General features: G+C 48.4%; 1 protein-coding gene across 1 annotated transcript in view; it reads left to right on the forward strand.

Moving 5' to 3' along the window:
- LOC309556458 (epidermal growth factor receptor-like) overlaps positions 1–22,175 on the forward strand; it is a 285,296-nt gene that overhangs the window by 36,865 nt on the left and 226,256 nt on the right. The window contains exon 3 of the mRNA XM_082258918.1: positions 7,404–7,593. Within this exon, the coding sequence (XP_082115044.1) occupies positions 7,404–7,593 (190 nt within the window). The remainder of the gene's footprint in view (positions 1–7,403; positions 7,594–22,175) is intronic.

Below are 22,175 nucleotides of genomic sequence, written 5' to 3' on the forward strand. Positions count from 1 at the left end.
ACCGCCACATCCAGGGCCAGATTAACGTAGGGGCTATTGGAGCTGCAGCTCCAGGCCCCTACCTTTTATATAGGCCCCGGGTTGGCCATATTCACTGTTACCGCTCTTCTGTCACTTGTAAACACAGAAGTCTGGCTTCTATGCTCGCTTCCCCAGGCAGCTCCCTCAGAACCTCCCCAAACAGCACGAAGGCAGGACAAGGAGGGACAGTTGCCGATGCATGGATGTGTTTATGGGTTCAGAGACAGCATCCCATGTTGAATTAGGCATGCATGGCTGCACCCTTCCTCCTCTGGGTGCAAGCCAAGGCACGGCCCTTAAGGCCCTTCAAAATCCTCAGTACCAAGCCCATGATGCTCTTAATCCGGCCCTGGCCACATCCACCACCACCTCAACCTCCCTCCTACTCCATATGGGCCTCGTCCTTCACAGATGAAGAACATTGTTTCATTTTTCTGTTTTTTTGTTGTTGTTTTAAGTTATTTCCCTATCCACATTTGTTTGCAGAGCACTCGCCATGCTCTTAACTACGTTTTGCTGCCATTTGCAGCACTCTAGCCCTTTCCATTGGTGTTTTAGAGCCATTTTAGTGCCTGAAAGTTCGGGTCCCCTTTGACTTCAATGGGGTTCGGTGTCCGGGTAAAGTTCGGAAAAAGTCCAGGACACGGACCCGGACTTTTTTTTCAAGTTCGGCCAAACCCGGAAATCCAGGTGTCCGCTTAACTCTACTCATCAATGTCTTATTTACTCTATTTGTTCTATCTGAACACTTGTATGGACTGTGGAGTATATATTATCATTATCAGCGCTACACCATATCCATTACACATTGTTTTTCAGATCTGGTATTTCTAATTCTAGGTCAGGTGTTGGCTGCTATATTTAGTCTATTGACTCATTTTATATTTTATATTGTATGGTTTTAGTCTTAATGTGAGCACAGCAATATCCCCATTTTTTCTACTCATCAATGCAGAGTGACCAGCGTGCCCCCTTCAATGCAGAGTGACCAGTGCACTTACCTGATTTGCAGTGGCGGCTTCTCCTCAGTTCCCCACGTCTCCTCGAGTCCTCCCGCCTCCTCCTCCTTGGCCAATGGCATGGGTTTGCCTTTCGGCCAATCAGGAAACAGGTCTCATACCCGCTTCCTGATTGGCCAGGAGGGGGATCCGTGTGACAATAGCGAATATTCACACAATTGTCATACAAATGGATGGGCCGGGGCGCAGTGCTCTGCGCCCCGGGCACATCCTTTTCTAAAGCCTATTAGAGCCTCTGGCTCTAATCAGGTGCTTCAGAAAAAAAACCCATTGACCTCCATGCGTCCGGTGCCCCGCATGTAGATTAGGGGCCGGACGCATGGATAGGGGGGGTGGCGCCCCTGCGCCCCCAACGCACCAGCCGCCACTGGCTGCTACTCTCCTATAATGTGCTGTGCCTGTGTGCAGCTGGGTGGCAGGCAGGGGCCAGGCACTGTGGTGGCAGGCGCTGTGGTGGCAGGCAGGCAGGCGCTGTGGTGGCAGGCAGGGGCCAGGCGCTGTGGTGGCAGGCGGGCAGGCGCTGTGGTGGCAGATGGGCAGGCGCTGTGGTGGCAGGCAGGGGCCAGGCGCTGTGGTGGCAGGCGGGCAGGCACTGTGGTGGCAGGTAGGCAGGCACTGTGGTGGCAGGCAGGCAGGCGCTGTGGTGGCAGGCAGGCAGGCGCTGTGGTGGCAGGCAGGGGCCAGGCGCTGTGGTGGCAAGCAGGCAGGCGCTGTGGTGGCTGGCGGGCAGGCGCTGTGGTGGCTGGCGGGCAGTCGCTGTGGTGGCTGGCAGGCAGGCGATGTGGTGGCTGGCGGGCAGGCGCTGTGGTGGCAGGCGGGCAGAGGGCACTGTGGGGTCTGTAAGGTGTTGCTGAGGCCTGAGGTTGACTGAGACAGTGAGGCTGAGCCAGGCTGAGTGAGCTTCAATGAAATTGTTGTCTTACTCTTACGAGGCCGAGAACTAGCAGCAGGCGCCACTTTATTCAGGGCACTTCTTTCTTTCTCTTCAGGGCACTTCTTTCTTTTTCTTCAGGGCACTGGGCTGGGCAGGGCAGGCTCTAATAAATGCACAGCGCGCCGCTGGAGGGGGTGGGGGTGGAGCGCCAGCCCCAACACTGTTTAGTCGCGGACGCGGAGGAATATGTTCCTCCTCCGCTGTGAATGCTGAGGTGGCGGGCTTGCCCCGGGCATATGACATCACTGGTTGCTAGGCGGTTCTAGCAACCAGTGATACAGCAGGAAGAAAGCAGAGGCTGCAGAGCGGTCACACCGGGCCGGTCAGTCAGCGCTGTTGAATGGAAGGATTTACTAGTTTGCAACTCCGGCTCTGCAGTATCAGTCCAGAGACAGTGGAGTGGAGTCACTGGCAGCTTCGGCCGGTGTCCCCCTTTTTAACAGTTTGAAGCACCTGGGTGCGGTGCACCCTGCGCACCCGCCCAGGATCGGCCCTGTGTGCAACAATTCCCAATAGCAAGGGGTAATTTATGCAAAGTGTCTCCTGTAAAGGCTCTAGTGTGGGAAGATGGGATACAGATGTCTGCATGCACTGTCCATTTTCATGTGTACACAAGGTAGGCTTCTGCCCTTTATAAATCCTGAAGATGCCAAAGCTCAAATGAATGGGATATCCTGGAACAGGCTCTTAAAGGGTCTCTGACTGGCAACCTGGCGACCTAACGATGTCCGTACGGTTACCCACACAGCTGATGGGGTGCCTGGGATGATGGATCTGCGTTTAAGACTAAAGCTGGCTGGCTGAGAGAGTCACCACTCTGTCCTGGCAGCGATTGCTCCAGCTCAATAGCAAGCAAGGGGCAAGAACTCCTTCTCCTGCAACTGGTCTCTCTGGCCGCCTCGTAATCTTCCCCCCCTGCTCCCAGGCAGCCTCGCCTCCTCGTCCCTCTCTCCCTCCTTGTATCACAGAAACCTGGGGGCCACTCATAGCCAGGACTACATGCCCCTTAATGCTCCTCTCCTCCTCTTTTCTCCTGATTGGTCTTCTTCCTCAGCCAATGAGCAGGGAACAGAGTGGGTGGAGATCCTGATAAGAGCTGCTGTCTTGTCTCCCGTGGTCAGCAGTGGCTGGCTGGCTGGGGAATTGGCACCCATAACACATGTAACCAGATACTAGGTTCTTCAAATTGGGCAGTATTCAGAAATATCTATTGGGCCAGGGATTCCAAATCCTGTGCACCCATCACAAAATAAATCTGTTTGCTGATATCATTCTGTTCCTGACAAACCCCCAGACATCACTACCAGCAGCCTATCATACACTAAACAATTTTGGGAATATCTCCTTTTACAAGGTAAATGCCTCAAAATCATTGATTCTAGATCTGGGTACCAATAGGAATATCAAACGTTCCCTCCAAAAACTCCTTCCATTCTCTTAGAAAGATGAGGGTGTCCTGTATTTGGGCATCACCCTCCATCCAAACCATTATCCAAACGAACTACAAAAACCTTCACTCCAAATTAGCAAAATAGCTAGATCAACTAACTCACCACAAAATATTTTGGTTTGGCAGACTTGCAGCTATCAAAATGTTTATAATCCCCCAAATTCTATACCTCTTCAGATCCCTGCCTCTTCCCATAGCAATCCCTCACATCAAAGCCTTGTCAAATACCATTAAAAAGTTAATTTGGAAAGGGAAGAAAGTCAGATGCTCCCACTCTACCCTTGCACAACACAGCTCCATAGGAGGTGCAAGTTTACCAGATCTTCAAGGCTACTACTGGGCAGCCCAGCTAGAGTAAACAAAGCATTGGTTCTCAAACACTGAAGAACCCATGTGGGTCAGGATTGAAGCAACAACGGTCCCTGGTAGGGACCTAACATCATGCCTACTAGCTGACATGTGGAAACAACTTAATCTTAAAAATATCTAACCAACCATAAGGGCCTCCATACTAGCTTGGAGACACTTCACTACACGTAAGGCTCCACATCTCACACCCCTCAGGATATCACCAAAATTGAGATCTTCCAACCCTTAATCCCCAACTTAACCACTCAACAAATAAAAGATCAAGGCTTTAGACACCTAGGTGACATTCTGGCTGAAAAAACATACCTATCCCTAGAGGAACTGACCACTAAATATAACCTTCCCCTTCAGTCGCAATTCACATGCCTAAGAATAGAAGAATAGTACACTTTCTACAAACCAACAAGCCACCTCACTTGATGATACACCCTGAACAGTGGCGGCTGGTGCATGATAATTTGGAGGGGTGGCAAAACCAACACCCCCCCCCCCCCCCCCGCGGGACGGCCAGCCGGCAAATCCATCACCACCATTACCACCACCACTCCCGTGTGACAGCTGTCAAGCAGTCAAATCTACCACCCCCTCCCCCCCCAGGACAGACGGATGGCTGGCTGCCCAGCCGGACAGCCATCATGCTTACCTCCTCCTTCCCCGAGAGGCTGTGAGTCTCCTCTGGTGTCTGCCATACGTCTCCTCCCTCTTCCTGGCCAATGGCAAGTAAAATCACTTCTCTTTTTAGCCAATCATGAAAGGGGTCTCACGACCCACTTCCTGATTTGCTGGGAGGAGAATCAGTGTGATAATGGTGAATAATTATTTGCTATTATCATGCAACTGGGTGGGCTCAGGGTGCAGTACTCTGTGCCCCAAGCCCACCCTTTTTTAAGCCTATTAGAGCCTTTAGCTCTAATCACGTGCTTCAAAAAAAAAATCACCTATTTGAATCCACGCGTCCGGCACCCTGCATGTAGATTAGGGGGCTGGATGCATAGATAGGGGGCAGCGGCGCCCCTGCGTCCCCAATGGACAAGCCACCACTGACCCTGAACTAAGGGAAATTCTACTATCATCTAAACCAAATAAAAAAAAAGAAACCTCTCCCAATTATATAACCTTCTGAGACACAAAACCTCCTTCAATAAATCAAATATGCTTAAATGGGAAAAAGATCTTAATCATTCTCGCAAAACGAATGGAAACAAGCAATAAGCACCATAGCACAAGCATCCCGATGCTCGGGACACCGAGAAATAACCATAGAAATCATAAACCGCTGGTACTACACTCAACGCAACTGCGGCCAAGTGGGAAACTTATACCACTCCCTAGCGTCCTGCCCTAACCTCGTCAGTCTTTGGAACCAAATATTCAGACTAATTGCATCATGCACGGAAATTATAACTAGACCCAACCCAGCACTGGCTATCTTAACCACTTTACCACTGGAGGATTTTCCTGCTTAACGTCCAGGCCACTTTTTGCAACTTGGCACTGCGCGATTTTAACTGACAATTGCGTGGTCATGCAACCCTGTAACCAAACAAAATTTACATCCTTTTTTTCCCACAAACAGAGCTTTCTTTTGGTGGTATTTGATCACCTTTGCGCTTTTAATTTTTTGTGATATTAATAAAAATAGTGACATTTTCTACTTTTACAGTTAAAAAATATCCAATATATTCAATTCTTGTCATATATTTAGGCCAAAATGTATTTAGCTACATGTCTTTGACAAAAAAATCCTCAATGAGCGTATTTTTAACCACTTTAAGACCGGAAGATTTTACCCCATTCCTGACCAGGCTATATTTTGCGATTCGGCACTGCGTTATTTTAATGGACAATTGCGCGGTCGTGCGATGCTGTACCCAAATTAAATTTATGTCCTTTTTTTCCCCACAAATAGAGCTTTCTTTTGGTGGTATTTGATCACCTGTGCAATTTTTAATTTTTGAAAAAGAGCGACAATTTTGAAAAAAAAACAATATTTTTTACATTCTGATATAAAACATTCCCAAAAAAAATTTAAAAATCAAAATTTTTTAACATTTGCGGCCAATTTTTTTCTGCTATATATTTTTGGTAAAAAAAAATCACAGTATTGGTTTGGGCAAAAGTTATCGTGTTTATTAACTAAACTATGGGAAAGATTTGTCATTTTTATTGTTTATTTTTTTTTACTAGTAATGGCGGCGATCTGCGATTTTTTTTGCGGGACTGCGACATTGCGGTGGACAGATCGGACCCCTACCTGACATTTTTTACACTTTTGGGGGTACCAGTGACATATAATGTGCTATAAATATGCACTGTTACTGTAATAATGAAACTGGCAGGGAAGGGGTTAACTTTATTTGGTGATCAAGGGGTTAAATGTATGCCTCATGCTTACTGACGTGTGTGGGGGGAGGGGATTGTGTGACACAGACACAGATCGCAGGTTCAGCTATGCTGAATCCTGTAATCTGTCCCTGTCTGTCACATAGGAGATCTGCCCGCTTTGTTTACACAAGTGGGCGGATTTCCTCACTTGATTCCCGACAATCGGGGGAAGAGCAGCGGTGATCACCACCTCTCCTCCCCTGGCCCGACTCCCGCTGTGTCTGAATACGCACGCGCTGCCGTGAGGGGGCGGGATCCAGCGACATAGGTCTACGTTGCTGGACGATAACGAGCCACTTTGCCACAGTACTCTCAACGTGAGCGGTCGGCAAGTGGTTAACCATACGCATTGACAAATTTCCCAAATGGCATCAGACCGTCATCTTACACATCCTCCTAACAACACATCTACTAATCCCAAAACACTGTAAATCTCCTTTAGCCCTCAACATTTTAGAGGTTGAAAGGATGGTCGACCACAACCACTCCTTTGAGCGCTTTATAGCAATATCAAGTATGACAACTGATGATGCAACAAACCATGACACATATATGGCAAAATAGGAATCATCTCTCCCTTGATTACTATGTGATAATAGGAACGGTGGGGGTGTATAGTGAGTGCAAGCAGGGGAGGTTCGCCGCCAGACACAGAGTGCTCCCATTAGGGGTGTGGGGGGGTTGACCTACCCCCAACCCGAAAAGTACAAACCTTCTAATACACAAATCATCTCAAGCTCGCTCTGCCTCTCGCGATTCCCCACATTGAATATCCTTATTGAACATCCTTACTAGATAGGTAAACATTCCAGAGTCTCCTGCTTTTTTCTCTGTTTTACACATTTTTCTTACATTGTTCTTATACTATATACTTGTACACCTTGTACTTCATACTTTTGACTGTTATATTGTACCCAGTATGCTATATTATCTCTTAGATTGTATATGTGATAAAACCAATAAAGAATTATTTTCAAAAATAAATACCTACTGGTCCTGAAAAAACACATTTTCTGCAAACTTTTGAAAATGGTGTTTGCTTATCAGTTCTCTACACAACACATGTGCATAACCTGATCTGGCAGAAGAAGAGGGCTCTACCCAACAAGCTGCCACCCTTAATAATCTTTTATATTTTTGAAATTATGTTTTTTTTTTTACGTGCTTTGTTATATCAGACATTTAATCAATATGCTCATAATCATATTTTATTATTCAATTGCAGAGCATTAAAGAAGTGCGAGGTTACGTTCTGATCGCTCTTAACCAAATCAAGTCCATTCCGTTGACCAACCTGCAGGTGATCCGAGGAAACACTTTGCTCCCTAGACAAATCTCCCTTTATATTGTATCTAATTATAATAATAAGAACAAAACACACTGCCTAGAGGAGCTACATATGAGACAACTAAAAGGTATAGTCTGAAATTACTATGTAACAATCAGATTTATATATGAAGGATATATTAAAGTATACATGTGTAGTGCAGCCCTCTAAAAAGCCACTGGTGAATTTAGTTCTATTTCCCCCTTGGAGCACACACAGCCAGGCACACAGCATTTTTGACACTCTTCCACTGGCTCCAAAGAACAGTCTGGGGGGTTTCTTTTTTTTTGGGGGGGGGGTAACAATGAACATTGATAGGGGATAGGGAACATGGGATATCCCAGAAACGTTAGAACTGTACAACTTGAGGACTGCTCAACTTCTGGCTGCACTGCACAAAACTTCTGGCTGCACTGCACAAAAACAAATGTCCCACTGGATCTCTATGCTGATGATGACCTGTACTCCTTAAGAGTAAAAGCTACACACAGTCACTCTTCCTCAGCAGAGGGCGTCTTGTACTCACATGGATAGCCACAGGATCATCGGTTGCCTCCTGCTGATATCCACCAGCCTCTTTTTAGTAAATGAGATATAGATTCACATCACCATTGGATAGCTGGACTGTATCCCACCAACTTCCTTCCAGCTCTACAGTGAGCTTCTCCCGACCCAATTTGATCATTGAACTTGCAAATAGGCCCTCCAGCTAAGCCTAGCTGGAACCTCAATGGCTTCTGAATGGCTTCCTCCCAAGACTTCTGCCCCAGGGGCAGAGGCCCTGTAAAGGAGTCTCCTTCTGCAGAACTGGGCCCAGGAACACTGCCACCACTGCTCAGGAACCAGACTATGTATGGGCTCTTTCACCACCTTCTGGGCACACCTCCCATAGATTTGCTGGAGTGCCATAAATATTCAGGTTGCATACCCTGTTCTTCCTCCCACTATGCTCTAGAATCCTAAAAGACAGGGGAAAGTAACAGGGAAGCAGCCTGTGAAACACTAAGCAACTGTGAGTAATCAACCCCTGCTCTTCTGATTACAGTGAAGCTAGCTAAATTTACCTAGCAAAAAAACAAAAAAAAAAATTGGCATAAGAGGATAAAAGTATTGCACTCACAATATAAAGGTGGTCAGTGTGCATATTATCCTTGGGAGTATGGTCATTAGGAGAACTGCAGGCTTTGTGTCAGGGTGCCAGGAAACCAGACCACACGGGGATGCAGGTAAAATAAAGCAGTTTATTGGAGCAAACAACAATAAATGCACAGCAAGAGTGAGGAAGTGAGAACAGGAACAAGCCAGGATCAAGTCCAGAAGCGGGTAGTCATCCAAGCCGGGATCGAGTCCAGAAGCGGGTAGTCTGCTGATGCCGGGTCGAGAGCCATGAGAGTCTTCAGCCAAGCCAGGTCATACACAGAGAACAGAAGACTGCTAGCAGAGATGCACCTTGGAGCACAAAGACAAGGGCAAAGACTGCAACCCATCAGGTGATAGATATAGTCAGGTGTGCAGCATCATCACTGTGCGACGCCCAGGCAGCAGGCAACTGATGATGCAATCAGAGTCTATATGAGACAGCAGTCAGCACATGTCCAAGATGGTTGCCAAAAGGAGGGCAAGGTAAGACCTTGACACTTTGGTGATACATACAGTGAAGAAAAAAAAAAAAAAAAAAAAGGGAGGGAGGGAGGGAAAGAAAAAAAATGAGGAAGAAGTGGAAGGAATTTATACTTATTGCTCAATCAAATACTAGTCTCACAAAACTCCACTCTTCACTGTCTGAGAACGTATATTAATCTATATTTAAACGGATCCTTTAATTATCTCTAATTTCATGTCAAAGTGAAATAAGAAGAGAGAGAGAAAGAAAAAAAAAAAGGGGGGAAGAGAATTTCCCCTAAAGAGTGACCACCCCCCTAAGGAACCCCCCATTTTACCCTGAGCATGCACCTCAAGTATAAATGATAAGAATATAGACGGTACCACCTCCAAGTCCATAGTCTATTTCCAATCATGTAAAATGTCAATTATTTCCTCTGAGTATAGCCTCCAACCCGTCCATATTTCTTGAAAAAGAGGCTGCTGACCCCGGGAAACCAGCACCCTCCTCTCCGCCTCCATGATCCCATTAACCTCTCGTTTCCATTCTCCTAGAGTAGGAGTTGTAGACCGCTTCCAGTGTCTGGGATTCAGACACTTAGCAGCATTCAGCACAAACGGAATAATACTCTGCCTGAATCTCTTTACAGAGGAATGCATATCATGGAAGAGGTATTGAAGGGGGGGTGCGATCCAACTTGACCATGGCCAGTTTCTGTATCCAGGGATGAATATCATCCCAATAGGATTGAATACGTGGGCATTCCCACCAAATATGTAGAAACGAGCCCACCTGGCTGCACCCTCGCCAACAGCTTGGGTCGGCCGTGGGGAACATCTGTGCCAAATTGGCAGGGATCCTATACCAACGCGCTATAAACTTATAAGAAGATTCCTGAACCCTAGTGCTAATGGATGAAACATGAGTTAGTTGCATAATTTTAGTTAATTGTGGAGGGGAGAATTTTATTCCCAACTCTCTTTCCCATTCTCTAACATAAAAAGGTATCATCTCCACAACTGAGTCCAAAACCAGATTGTGCATATGAGATAGTAAGTGCCGAGATTCCGGGGGTTTAATCACCCATGACTCCAATGGATAGAGTTGATCAATCGATCAAGGGGGGCTGGAAGTTTAGTTACAAAATCTATCATTTGTCTATATCGCCACATTGACATTGGGAAATCCCCGAATCGTGCGCATAGGATATTTAACCGCTTGCCGCCCGCCCGCCGTCATATGACGGCGGAGCGGTGCGACCATTATCCTGGGCCGCCGTCATATGACGGCGGCACTTTAAGCAGGGTAGGCGCGCGATCGCGTGCGCGCCGCCCTGCACTGCCGGTGTCGGGGTGTCCCCGGGACACCCCCCGTCACCGGCAGGGGGGAAACAGCCAATGGGCGTGGCTGTTTCCCACGTGATCGGCTGTGTTCCAATGACACAGCCGATCACATTGAAGGCGCCCACAAGATGACCGCGCATGCGCGATCGGGAGCGCGCAGCGCGGTCATGTCGGTGGCACTGTGTTCCGGAGGAACACAGCTGTCACCGGCGGTAGTAAACAGTCACTGACAGTGACTGTTTACTAAGTGATCGGCTGTGAATCCATTCACAGCCGATCACAAAATGTAAACACAGAGCAGTAACTGACTGTTACTAGCTCTTCTCTCCTCATACAGTTTCCAGTATGAGGAGAGCAGAGCTAGAAATAGTCAGTTACTGCTCTGTACACCTGTAAAATGTAAAATCACACTGATAAACTTGTCCCCACACAGTCCTCAGCCCCCCCCCCCAATGTCACCAGTCACCCAACAGTCACCTCATCAGTGCCCAGAAATTGACACCCATAACGTTCACATGTGAGCGCAGCGATCGCAGGCAGAATCACCGCGATTCTGCCCGCGATCTGGAAATCATTGCAAATCGCGGGACGCCTGTGCGTTGCCCGTGATTTGCAATAGCACCCCAAACGCTGTGCGATGTTGCCGACATTTCCGCCTGCCGAATCGAGGTAACATCGCGCAAACAACGCATGACGCTTAAAACAGGTACAAGAGTTTCTTTGGGGCGTCATGCGTTGTTTGCGCGATGTTACCGCGATTCGGCAGGCGGAAATCGCAGCAACATCGCACAGCGTTTGGGGTGCTATTGCAAATCACGGGCAACGCACAGGCGCCCCGCGATTTGCAATGATTTCTGGATCACGGGCAGAATCGCGGTGATTCTGCCCGTGATCGCTACGCTCACATGTGAACGTAGCCTAAAGTTCACCGGTCACCAGAGACTGCCATCAGTACCGCCGTGCACCATCGCCCGTCACCTGTCACCCATCAGTGACCATCGCCCGTCACCTGTCACCCCATCAATCACCGTCACCTGTCACCCCATCAGTCATCGTCACCTGTCACCCCATCAGTCATCGTCATCTGTCACCCTATCAATCATCGTCACTTGACACCCCATCAGTGATCGTCACTTGTCACCCCATCAATCATCGTCACATGTCACCCCGTCAGTGATTGTCATCTGTCACCCCATCAATCATCGTCACTTGTCACCTCATCAATCATCGTCACGTGTCACCTCATCAATCATCATCACCTGTCACCTCATCAATCATTGTCACCTGTCACCCCATCAGTCATCGTCACCTGTCACCCCATCAGTCATTGTCACCTGTCACCCCATCAGTCATCGTCACCTGTCACCCCATCACTCATCGTCACCTGTTTGCCATATACATGCAATCACTTACTAACCGCCTAACGACTATATGCGTCGGCCATTAAAAGCGAAATATTGGGGTTATGGCAGCAGATAGCCCCCATAACCCCGGTATTTTTTGAAACGGCGGGCGGTCGGCTTTCAGATAAGGGTGGTCCCAGTGGCGGATTCGCCGCGGAATTACCCTTACGGTGCAGGGGAAGAGGTGCCCCCCCCCCTCCTGCCACGTCCCAGACGTTTTCCCAGCTTACCGGACCCGCCGGCAGCGGGGAAAACTATCCGGTCCCGGATCCTCAGAGACAGGAAGTCGAGTGAGGGCAAGGTGGCCCTCACTCGACTCTATGGTCTTGGAGGACCGGAGCTACGTCAAAAGACGTTGCCTAGCAACCGGTTTAAAGGGCCGCTTTTTTTTTCTTTTTTTTTTTTTCCTCTTTCAACAATTTTTTTTTTTTTTTTCTTTTTTAGTGTAGTTGTGAGGTGTGAGGTCTTTTTGACCCCAGATCTCACAATAAAGAGGACCTGTCATGCCTATTTCTATTACAAGGGATGTTTACATTCCTTGTAATAGGAATAAAAATGATCAAAACATTTTTTTTTTTTAAACTGTGTAAAAATAAAAAAATAATAAATAAAATAAATAGTAAAAAAAAAAAAAAAAAATTAAAGCGCCCTGTCCCTGTTAGCTCGCGCGCAGAAGCAAACGCATACGCAAGTCCCGCCCACATATGTAAACGGTGTTCAAACCATACATGTGAGGTATCGCCACGATCGTTAGAGCGAGGGCAATAATTTGAGCCCTAGACCTTCTCTGTAACTCTAAGCTAGTAAACTGCAGACATTTTTAAAATGTTGCCTATGGGGATTTTTAAGTACCAATGTTTGGCGCCATTCTGTGAGCATGCGCAATTTTGAACCATGACATGTTGGGTATCTAATTACTCGGCGTAACATTATCTTTCACATTATGGAAAAAAATTGGGCTAAATTTACTGTTTTCTTATTTTTTAGTTAAAAAAAGTGAATTTTTTTCAAAAAAATCGCATTTGGAAGACTGCTGCGCAAATATGGTGTGATAAAAAATATTGCAACGATCTCCATTTTATTCTCTAGGGTCTCTGCTAAAAAAAAAATATATAATGTTTGGGGGTTCCAAGTAGTTTTCTAGCAAAAAAAATGATTTTAGCTTGTAAACACCAAGTGTCAAAAATAGGCCCAGTCTTAAAGTGGATAAATGGACAACTTTGTGTAAAGCGCTACTTGGATGTTAGGCCTATGTATGTGGCCAGGCTGTGAAAAAGTGTTACACATGTGGTATCGCCATACTCAGGAGGAATAGCAGAATGTATTTTGGGGTGCAATTTTTGCTATGTACATGCTATGTGTTAGAAATATTGCATAAATGGACAGCTTTGTGTAAAAAAAATGTGTTTTCATTTTCTTTCCACATTTTCCAAAAACTTGTGGAAAAAAATGACATATTCAAAAGACTCATTATGCCTCAAAAATTATACGTTGGGCTGTTTGCTTTCCAAAATGGGGTCATTTTATGGGGGTTTCCATTGTCCTGGTGCTCCAGGGCCTTCAAAAGTGTGATAGGTTGTCAGGAAATTATATGTGTAATTTGTGCTCCTAGAATGCCGGAAGCTGCTACTTGGATGTTAGGCCTCTGTATGTGGCCAGGCTGTGAAAAAGTCTCACACATGTGGTATCGCCATACTCAGGAGGAGTAGTAGAATGTGTTTTGGGGTATAGTTGCAAGTATACATGTGCTGTGTGAGAGAAATAACCTGTTAATACGGCAATTTGTAAAAAAAAAAAAGAAAAAAAAAAATCTTCATTTTGCAAAGCATTGTGGGAAAAAATTACAACTTCAAAAAACTCACCATGCCCCTTATTAAATACCTTGGAATGTCTACTTTCCAAAAAGGGGTCATTTGGGGGGTATTTGTACTTTCCTGACTTTTTAGTGTCTCAAGAATTGAGATAGGCCTTCAGTACATCAGGTGTGATCAAGTGTGATCAATTTTCAATGATTCACACCATAGCTTGTGGACTCTATAACTTTCACAAAGACCAAATAATATACACTAAAGCCCCGTACACACGTACCGATCGTCGGCATACAAACGTCGGTGGACGAAGGATCTGCCGATTGTACGCGTGTTAGTATGGTGCCTCCGACAGATGTCTGCGCACAATCCGCGGACAAAAGTCTTTCGTGCAAACATGAAAATATTTGTATGCCGACACCAGAACGGACGATTGTTCGCCTGTCAGTACACAATTCGGCCGACAGACCGCAGATTTGCAAGACTGGGCATGCTCAGAAAATAGAAAACACAGGGAAAGTTAACCATTACATGACATCACTTCTGCAGTCGGCGGACAAAATTCTTGTGCTGTCCTTGTGCTGTCTTTGCACTTTTCAGCAGACACCGACATCCCGGGGAGAAAAGAGGAACATTTGTAAGCCGACCATCGGTACGTGTGTACGGGGCGTTATTTTTACCAAAGATAAGTAGCAGTATAAATTTTGGCCAAAATTTGTGAAGAAAAATTACTAATTTGCAAAATTTTATGACAGAAACAAAGAAAAATGCGTTTTTTCACGATATTTTCAGTCTTTTTTTATTTATAGCACAAAAAATAAAAAACCCAGTATTGATCAAATACCATCAAAAGAAAGCTCTATTTGTGTGAAAAAAAGGACACAATTTTTGTATGGGTACAGTGTTGCATGACTGAGTAATTCTCAGTCAAATTGTGAGAGTGCTGAAAGCTGAAAATCGGTCTGGGCAGGAAGGGGGTGAAAGTGCACTGTAGGCAAGTGGTTAAGGAGAGAAGTTTCCCCTCGGGTGCAAATTTGCCACAATATGTTTTCCCATCCTTCCCCAAGGAGCGAAAAAAACAGGGACCTTCCCCTGGTCGAAACAAGGGGAAGCCACCCAGAGGAGCCAGTGGTGATACCCCCGGGGAAAAGACCCCCTTTACATTAAGGCCATCCAAGATATGAAGAGTATTACGCGTAAATAGGGATGTCCATCCTGACAGCCCGCAATCTCCCCTCAGGATCCAGGGGGCACCTGCTAGGTTCCGACCCGCCATAGTTTTCTCCAGGGATACCCAAGGTTTATTAATAGCGTCATGTGTCCAATTTATTATACCAACCAGTGCCATAGCCTTATAATACAAGGCTATGTCAGGTAGTCCAACTCCTCCCTCCAATTTCCGCCTCCTGAGTATATCCTATGCTAATAGTGGATGTTTATCATGCCAAACAAATTTCAAAAAGACACGTTGTAGATGTTTGAAAATTTTTTCGGTAATTGGATAGGAACTGTACTAAGCAAATAAATTTTCTCTTACGTCCTCCGACAGTCGCCGCCTCTCCATATTCGTCACTATGGGTTATTGACCTTTGCTCCATAGGAGTAGCTAGGCAACAGAATATGTCAATATTAAAGCTTTTAGCATATCCCACCCCCAGGGGGTGGTCCCCTCAGTCAATACCCTCCTGCTTCCTGTATCCATACCTCAGTTTCATTGTCTAGCTATCAGGAGTAGCAGGCTGTTTCTGTGCTGGGGCTTTTTGTCTCAGCCTTTATCTTCTTTTTTGATTTATTTGAGTGTTTTTTTCTCTGTCTTTACTTAGCTGTTAATTTTTTCAGCATTAATTTTTTCAGCATTAGTTAGTTCTTCTGATGAAGAGGATCGTGCGGGCTGGGCCTCGGGCTGGCCCCCCTGGTCGCAGGTTGAGGGCCAGTGGCTTCCCAGCCTGCCATCGAGCGTTCAGTCAGGTTTTTTCCTGGCATGTGTGAACGACCTATCCCTGTTCGCTGCAGGGATGCTGCGGTGAGGTGGCTACCTCACTGGACGCCATGCGGTTTCGCACCGCAGTTCTACTGCGTCCTGGCTGCGACTTTCCCTGTCCTCTGTGCAGCGGCTTGATCGCTTGTGCGGGCTCCCCACGCCATTCAGAAGGTAAGTGTACTCTGTGTGGGGACCTGTCTGTTTAGTGGGTGTCAGTCTGGGACTGTGTAACCCTGCTTTTCTGTACACACTATTGGGCTCCCTGTCTGGTTTGCTGCCTTCTGTGGGCTGCAAGGAGGGGGGTCTTTCCTGCACTGTTCTGTGTTACAGACTGTGTGCTTTTTCTGTGTGACATGCTGTATGCTGTGGGGCATGATGTGAGACATGTTTGTGAATACATGCGGCGACCGCTGCTGCGGTCCGCCATTATTTTATTACTACTGCAGGCGTGTGATGGCCATTACTGTATGAAGGGAGCGGCATTTTTGGCGCCAAGCGCCGCCATTTTGGCGGCGATCGCTCCAGCCACATGTCAGCGCTGCATGATCTCTGCCTTTGCAATCCTCCTCCGGTGGCCATTTTTTTGTAGCCTTCCATAGGCTTTATAGGAGCGGTCGTTATTGCATCACTTCCTTTACCCTGAGAACAGCGATCGATGCAGCAGCCTGAGTGATCTCTCCAGGTTTACCTTCCTTATTCCTGTATTCATTGCTTAAAGTTTGTACTTCTCCCTGTGGGGGTCAGTGTGGGCTGCGCTCGCCGCGATTTTAAAGGGGCAGTACCCCTTTTTTTTCCTGAAAACTTTTGGGGGCATGGATTCTCAGGAAAGCAAATTTCCTCCCACTTTAATGGGAGGCCAAGGGGCTGCTGCTGCTCCCCCCGAGGGGGGCGATTTGGCTACCATTGTGGCTAACCTAGCTGCTTAGGTGCAGATGCTTGTGGCTGCTCAATCCACAAAACGGCCCAGAGTTTCAATTTCCTCTGATTCAGAGGGCGATGGTGATGGGGCTGCTATGGCTGGGGTCCCCTTATCGGGGTCCCGTTCGTCCCTGGACCTTGTAGGGTCAGAAGGGGAGGCAGAGGTTGACGGGTTGATGATTCCCCCCCTGGCTCGTCTGAAGAGCTTGCAATCATGGATGAATTGGTTGCTTCTATCAAACAAACGCTGCATTTGCAGGATGAACCATGTCCTCCTGCCGTCCTGGCCTCTTATGGGACGCAGCGGAGGCGCAAATCATCGCAGGTTTTTCCTTGCACTGAGGATTTTCAGCGCGCTGTTAGTGAACAATGGCGCAATATAAAGAAGCCTTTTGCTGTGCCTAGTAGGTTCAAGCTGCGTTATCCCTTCACACCCGCCACTGATGAACGTTGGGGTGTGCCGCCTCCGGTGGATCACGCGGTGGCGGTTTTGAATAAATCTACTGCGATTCCGGCGGAGGATACCCCGGTGTTCCGGGATCCCACGGACAGGAGACTGGAGTCTCTTGCCCGCCATACTTACTCGGTTACCGGTTCCATGCTAAAAGCTATTTTTGCTTCCCTTATGGCAGCTCAGGCTGTCGCGGATTGGACGCAGGTGCTCAGGCGCGTCCTGGTGGCTGATTCTGCCCCGCCGACAACGCTGGCTATGGTGGATCAAATTCATCAGGGTGTCATAGTCCCTTTGGCTGCACGTGTACACAGCGTGGCGGTGTTGACACGCCGCTTGATTTGGCTGAAATGTTAGTCTGTGGAACAATCTTCTCGCAAAACTTTAGCTAATCTGCCCTATACGGGATCTCGCCTTTTTGGCGACTCCTTGGATACGCTGATAAAGGGGATCACTGGGGGTAAGAGCACGCTCTTGCCCCAGTCTCACAAGGCTAAGGTTGCTCAAGGTAAGAAGCATGCTTCGTTTAGACCCTCTCAGGGGTCCTTTCGTGCCTTTCGGTCGCACTATAAGGGCAAACCCTTCAAAGGTCAAGGCTCCCAAAAGAAGCCGTGGACAGGTAAGCAGAAGTCCGGCCAGTCCGGGTCTGCTGCCCATAACAATGCGGCCTGAAGGGGCGCCCTCACCCAGTTCTGGGGTGGGGGGACGTTTGCTCAGTTTTCTTCAACCCTGGCTGGCCCGCGTTCGGGACAGGTGGGTTCAGGAGATCGTTCGGTCCGGTTACAAGATCGAGTTTCTCTCTCGGCCGGCGAGCAGATTTTTTCCCTCAAATCTTCAACTGTCTCCGGAGCGTTTGCGAGATCTGCACCTGGCGGTGCGGGACCTGCGGGCTCAGGGAGTGGTGGTTCCGATGCCTCATCGGGACAGATTTCGGGGGTTTTATTCAAATCTGTTCACTGTGCCCAGAAAGGAGGGCAAGGTGCGTCCAATTCTGGACTTAAAAGCTCTGAACCGCTTTGTGCGGGTTCGCAAGTTCCGCATGGAATCCCTGCGCTCGGTGGTGGCTGCTCTAGTTCCAGGAGAATTCATGGCGTCCATCGATTTGAAGGATGCGTACCTTCACATCCCCATTTTCGAGGGTCACCAGAGGTACCTTCGATTCGCCATTGCGGAGGATACCAATTCGTGGCGCTGCCTTTTGGTCTCGCTTCGGCTCCGCGAGTGTTCACCAAGGTGCTTGCACCGGTTCTGGCTTTATTGAGAGCCCAGGGCATCTCGGTCCTGGGGTATCTGGACGACATTCTGGTTCGGTCTGCGACCAGTCAGGGTCTGGTGAAAGACCTGTCCGTCACGATGCAAACTCTACAGGAGTTTGGTTGGACGATAAACTTTCCAAAATCGATGCTGTGTCCGTCGGTTCGTCTTCCCTACCTGGGAATGATCCTGGACTCTGTTCAGGCGAAGGTCTTCCTGCCGGAAGGCAAGCTCCGGACACTTCAGGAAGAAGTCAGTTCCCTCCGGGACGTTCCGTGCTCGTCCCTCCGGACGGGCATGAGGTGTCTGGGATTGATGGTCTCGGCTTTCGAGGCGATTCCCTTTGCCCAGTTTCACACGAGGGGTCTCCAAGCGGAGATCCTGTCCAGGTGGGACGGGCGACCACAATCTCTGGATCTTCAGATCTCGTTGAGTCCTCGCACCAGAAGGGATCTTCTGTGGTGGCTACAGTCCCCGGCAGTGTCGGGGGGCAAGTCTTTTCGCCCTCTTTCGTGGACGGTGATCAACACGGATGCCAGCCTGTCGGGCTGGGGTGGTGTTCTGGGCGTTCTGTCCGCCCAGGGTACTTGGTCGGAGGGGGAATCCTCCCTTCCGATCAACATTCTGGAATTGCGGGCGATAAATCTTTGCCTTCGACGTTGGACGGACAGGCTTCAGGGCCGTCCGGTTCGGGTGCAGATGGACAATGCCACAGCGATGGCCTACATCAACCACCAAGGGGGCACCAGGAGTGCCCGAGCGGCTCGGGAGGTGGCCGACATTCTGTCTTGGGCCGAGGCGCACGTCCCGGCGATCACGGCAGTTCACATTCCGGGGGTGGAGAACTGGCAGGCGGATTATCTGAGTCGCCAGACCCTGGACCAGGGGGAATAGTCACTCCACCCGGATGTCTTCCAGATGTTGTGCGCGAAGTGGGGTCTTCCAGATGTGGACCTGTTCGCATCTCGTCTGAACAACAAGGTGGGAAGGTTCGCGGCAAGGACGCGCGATCCTCGGGCAGACGCGTCGGACGCGTTAGTGGCTCCGTGGCATCAGTATCGACTGATGTATGCATTCCCACCGATTCAGCTACTATCCAGGTTCCTTCGCAGGTTGTCCTCGGAACCACTCACGGTGATTCTGGTGGCGCCAGACTGGCCTCGCCGGTCTTGGTACGCAGACCTCGTGAATCTGGCGGTCGACGCTCCATGGCGTGTGCCTCTTCGAGAAGATCTTCTGTCTCAAGGACCGATATTCCATCCTGCTTTACAGTCGCTGGCTTTGACGGCATGGCTGTTGAAACCGAGGTCCTGAAGGATAGGGGTCTCTCCCCGGAGGTCATTCACACTTTGATCAACGCTAGAAAGACTTCTTCGGGGAAGGTTTACTACCGTACTTGGAAGGCCTATTTTGCCTGGTGTGAGTCCAGGGGGTTTTCCCCTCGCTCATACTCGGTGTCTAGGGTGTTGTCTTTCCTTCAAACGGGTGTGGACCAGCGTTTGGCGTTGGCCACGATTAAGGGTCAGATTTCTGCGCTGGCCGTCCTCTTTCAACACCCTGTGGCGTCTAATTCTTTGGTTAGCACGTTTGTTCAAGGGGTGCGACACCTGGTCCCTCCTAGGAGGGAGCCTTTGCCTCCATGGGACTTGAACCTCGTTCTGTCCGTGTTGCAACATGCTCCCTTTGAAAAGATCAGGGAGATCTCGTTGCCTCTGTTGTCCAAGAAGGTCGCTTTTTTGGTAGCGATCACTTCGGCTCGCAGAGTGTCGGAGCTGGCAGCCTTGTCCTGCAGGTCTCCGTATTTGGTGATTCACTTGGATAAGGTGGTCTTGCGACCTAACCCTTCTTTTCTCCCGAAGAGGATCTCGGAATTTCATCTCAATGAGGACATTGTCTTGCCTTCACTTTGCACGAAGCCTAGACATCCGAAGGAGGTAGATTTACACTCCTTGGATGTTGTTCGGGCGATCAGGGTTTACCTGTCATCGACTAAATCCTTTCGCAAGACGGATTCTCTATTTGTCCTTCCAGAGGGACCTCGGAAGGGCTTGGCGGCGTCGGCTTCTACCATCGCCAAATGGATCAGACAGACTATTGAACAGGCATATGTTTTGAAGGGAAAAGTTCCCCCTATGCCTGTGAAGGCACACTCTACCAGATCTCTGAGTACGTCTTGGGTCTGTCATCATCGGGCTTCTGTGGCCCAGGTGTGTAAGGCGGCGACTTGGTCGTCCGTTCACACCTTCTCAAAGTTCTACAAAGTGGATGTTCAGGCATCGGCAGATGCTTCCTTTGGCCGCAAGGTTCTTAGTGCGGCAGTGCCTTAGGGTCCCTTATTTTTGGGTCTTTGGCTGTTTGGGATGTTTTTATCCCTGGATTATTTGTTTTTCCTGGGTTGTTGCTCCTGTTGAGCAAAGTTTTCTTCATGCTGCCCAGCTGGTTTCCTTCCTTTGGTAAGGTTCCTTTTTTTCTGCTGTGGGTACTGCGTTGCCTTAGGCGCGGCTGCGTTTCCCACCCCTCATGTATGCACTGCTTTGGGACGTCCCCATAGTGACGAATATGGAGAGGCGGCGACTGTCAGAGGACGTAAGAGAAAACTGAATTTTTGTAAAATCTTACCTGTAAAATTCCTTTCTCTGAGTCCTCCGACAGTCGCCGCCCCCGCCCCTCTTTTGGGGTTTGTTTATGTACTCTACTGCTATTCTACTGAAACTGAGGTATGGATACAGGAAGCAGGAGGGTATTGACTGAGGGGACCACCCCCTGGGGGTGGGATATGCTAAAAGCTTTAATATTGACATATTCTGTTGCCTAGCTACTCCTACAGAGCAAAGGTCAATAACCCATAGTGACGAATATGGAGAGGCGGCGACTGTCGGAGGACTCAGAGAAAGGAATTTTACAGGTAAGATTTTACAAAAATTCCGTTATTCTAGGTAGGACATTCATTTTAATGGCATTAATACGTCCAAACCAGGTAAGTGGATATGGCATCCATGATTCTATGTCTGAGGTGATTTGAATCAACAAGTCTCCATAGTTTCAATCATAAAGTACTTTCCCATCTGAGGAAATATGTACCCCCAAATATAAAAGAGAAGCCTCTCGCCATTTAACTCCAAAGGAGTGACGTAGGGAATCTGCCATATCTTGTGGAGTGTGGATTAACAGTGCCTCTGACTTATCATAATTTATTTTAAAGTTTGATACCTCCCCAAATGCATGCAATTTACAAATTAGAACAGGTAATGAGAGCTGAGGTCGGACTAAATAGAATAATAAGTCATCGGGAAAAGCCGAGACTTTATGTTTCACCATTCCCACTTTAATTCCAGCAACATCCGGAGTATCTCTAATCTTCCTCAGGAACGGTTCAAGGGTCAGGGCATAGAGCAAAGGGGACAGAGGATATCCCTGTCTTGTACCATTAAAATATCAAAAGTATCTGAAAGAAGACCATTTACCCTGACCCTGGCTCCTGGTTTTGTATAAAACGTTAGTATCCAACCTAGCATCCGATCCCCCAGTCCCAGAGCCTTTAAGACTTCTGACAGACTTCCGGTTCCGGCGCCGAATGAGGTAGGAGCGTTCTCCCTCGGCTCCCGCGGTCGGACCCGAAATCGGCCTAAAAACTCTGCTTAATTGACCTATAAGAGTCCGCATCCGGCTCCCCCACCTCCGGGCAACCCCCAGGACCATACATATTGCCGCAATGGATACATTTTTGGAAAAAAGCGTCCCGCCGGGCCAGCCGCAAATCGAGGCCCCGGTCTCGGCCCTCCCCGCGGCGGAGGCCTCACGAATGGACACAACGGCTCCTCCATCCCCAGAACTGCCATCCCTGGGGGACCCACAATCGGGCCGCATTGCCCAGACTGTGGTGGCCCTTCTCTCTCACACTATTTCTGC

Source organism: Pelophylax lessonae (genome assembly GCF_965119305.1).
Source record: "Pelophylax lessonae genome assembly, chromosome: 5".
Classification (NCBI taxonomy): Eukaryota; Metazoa; Chordata; class Amphibia; order Anura; family Ranidae; genus Pelophylax; species Pelophylax lessonae.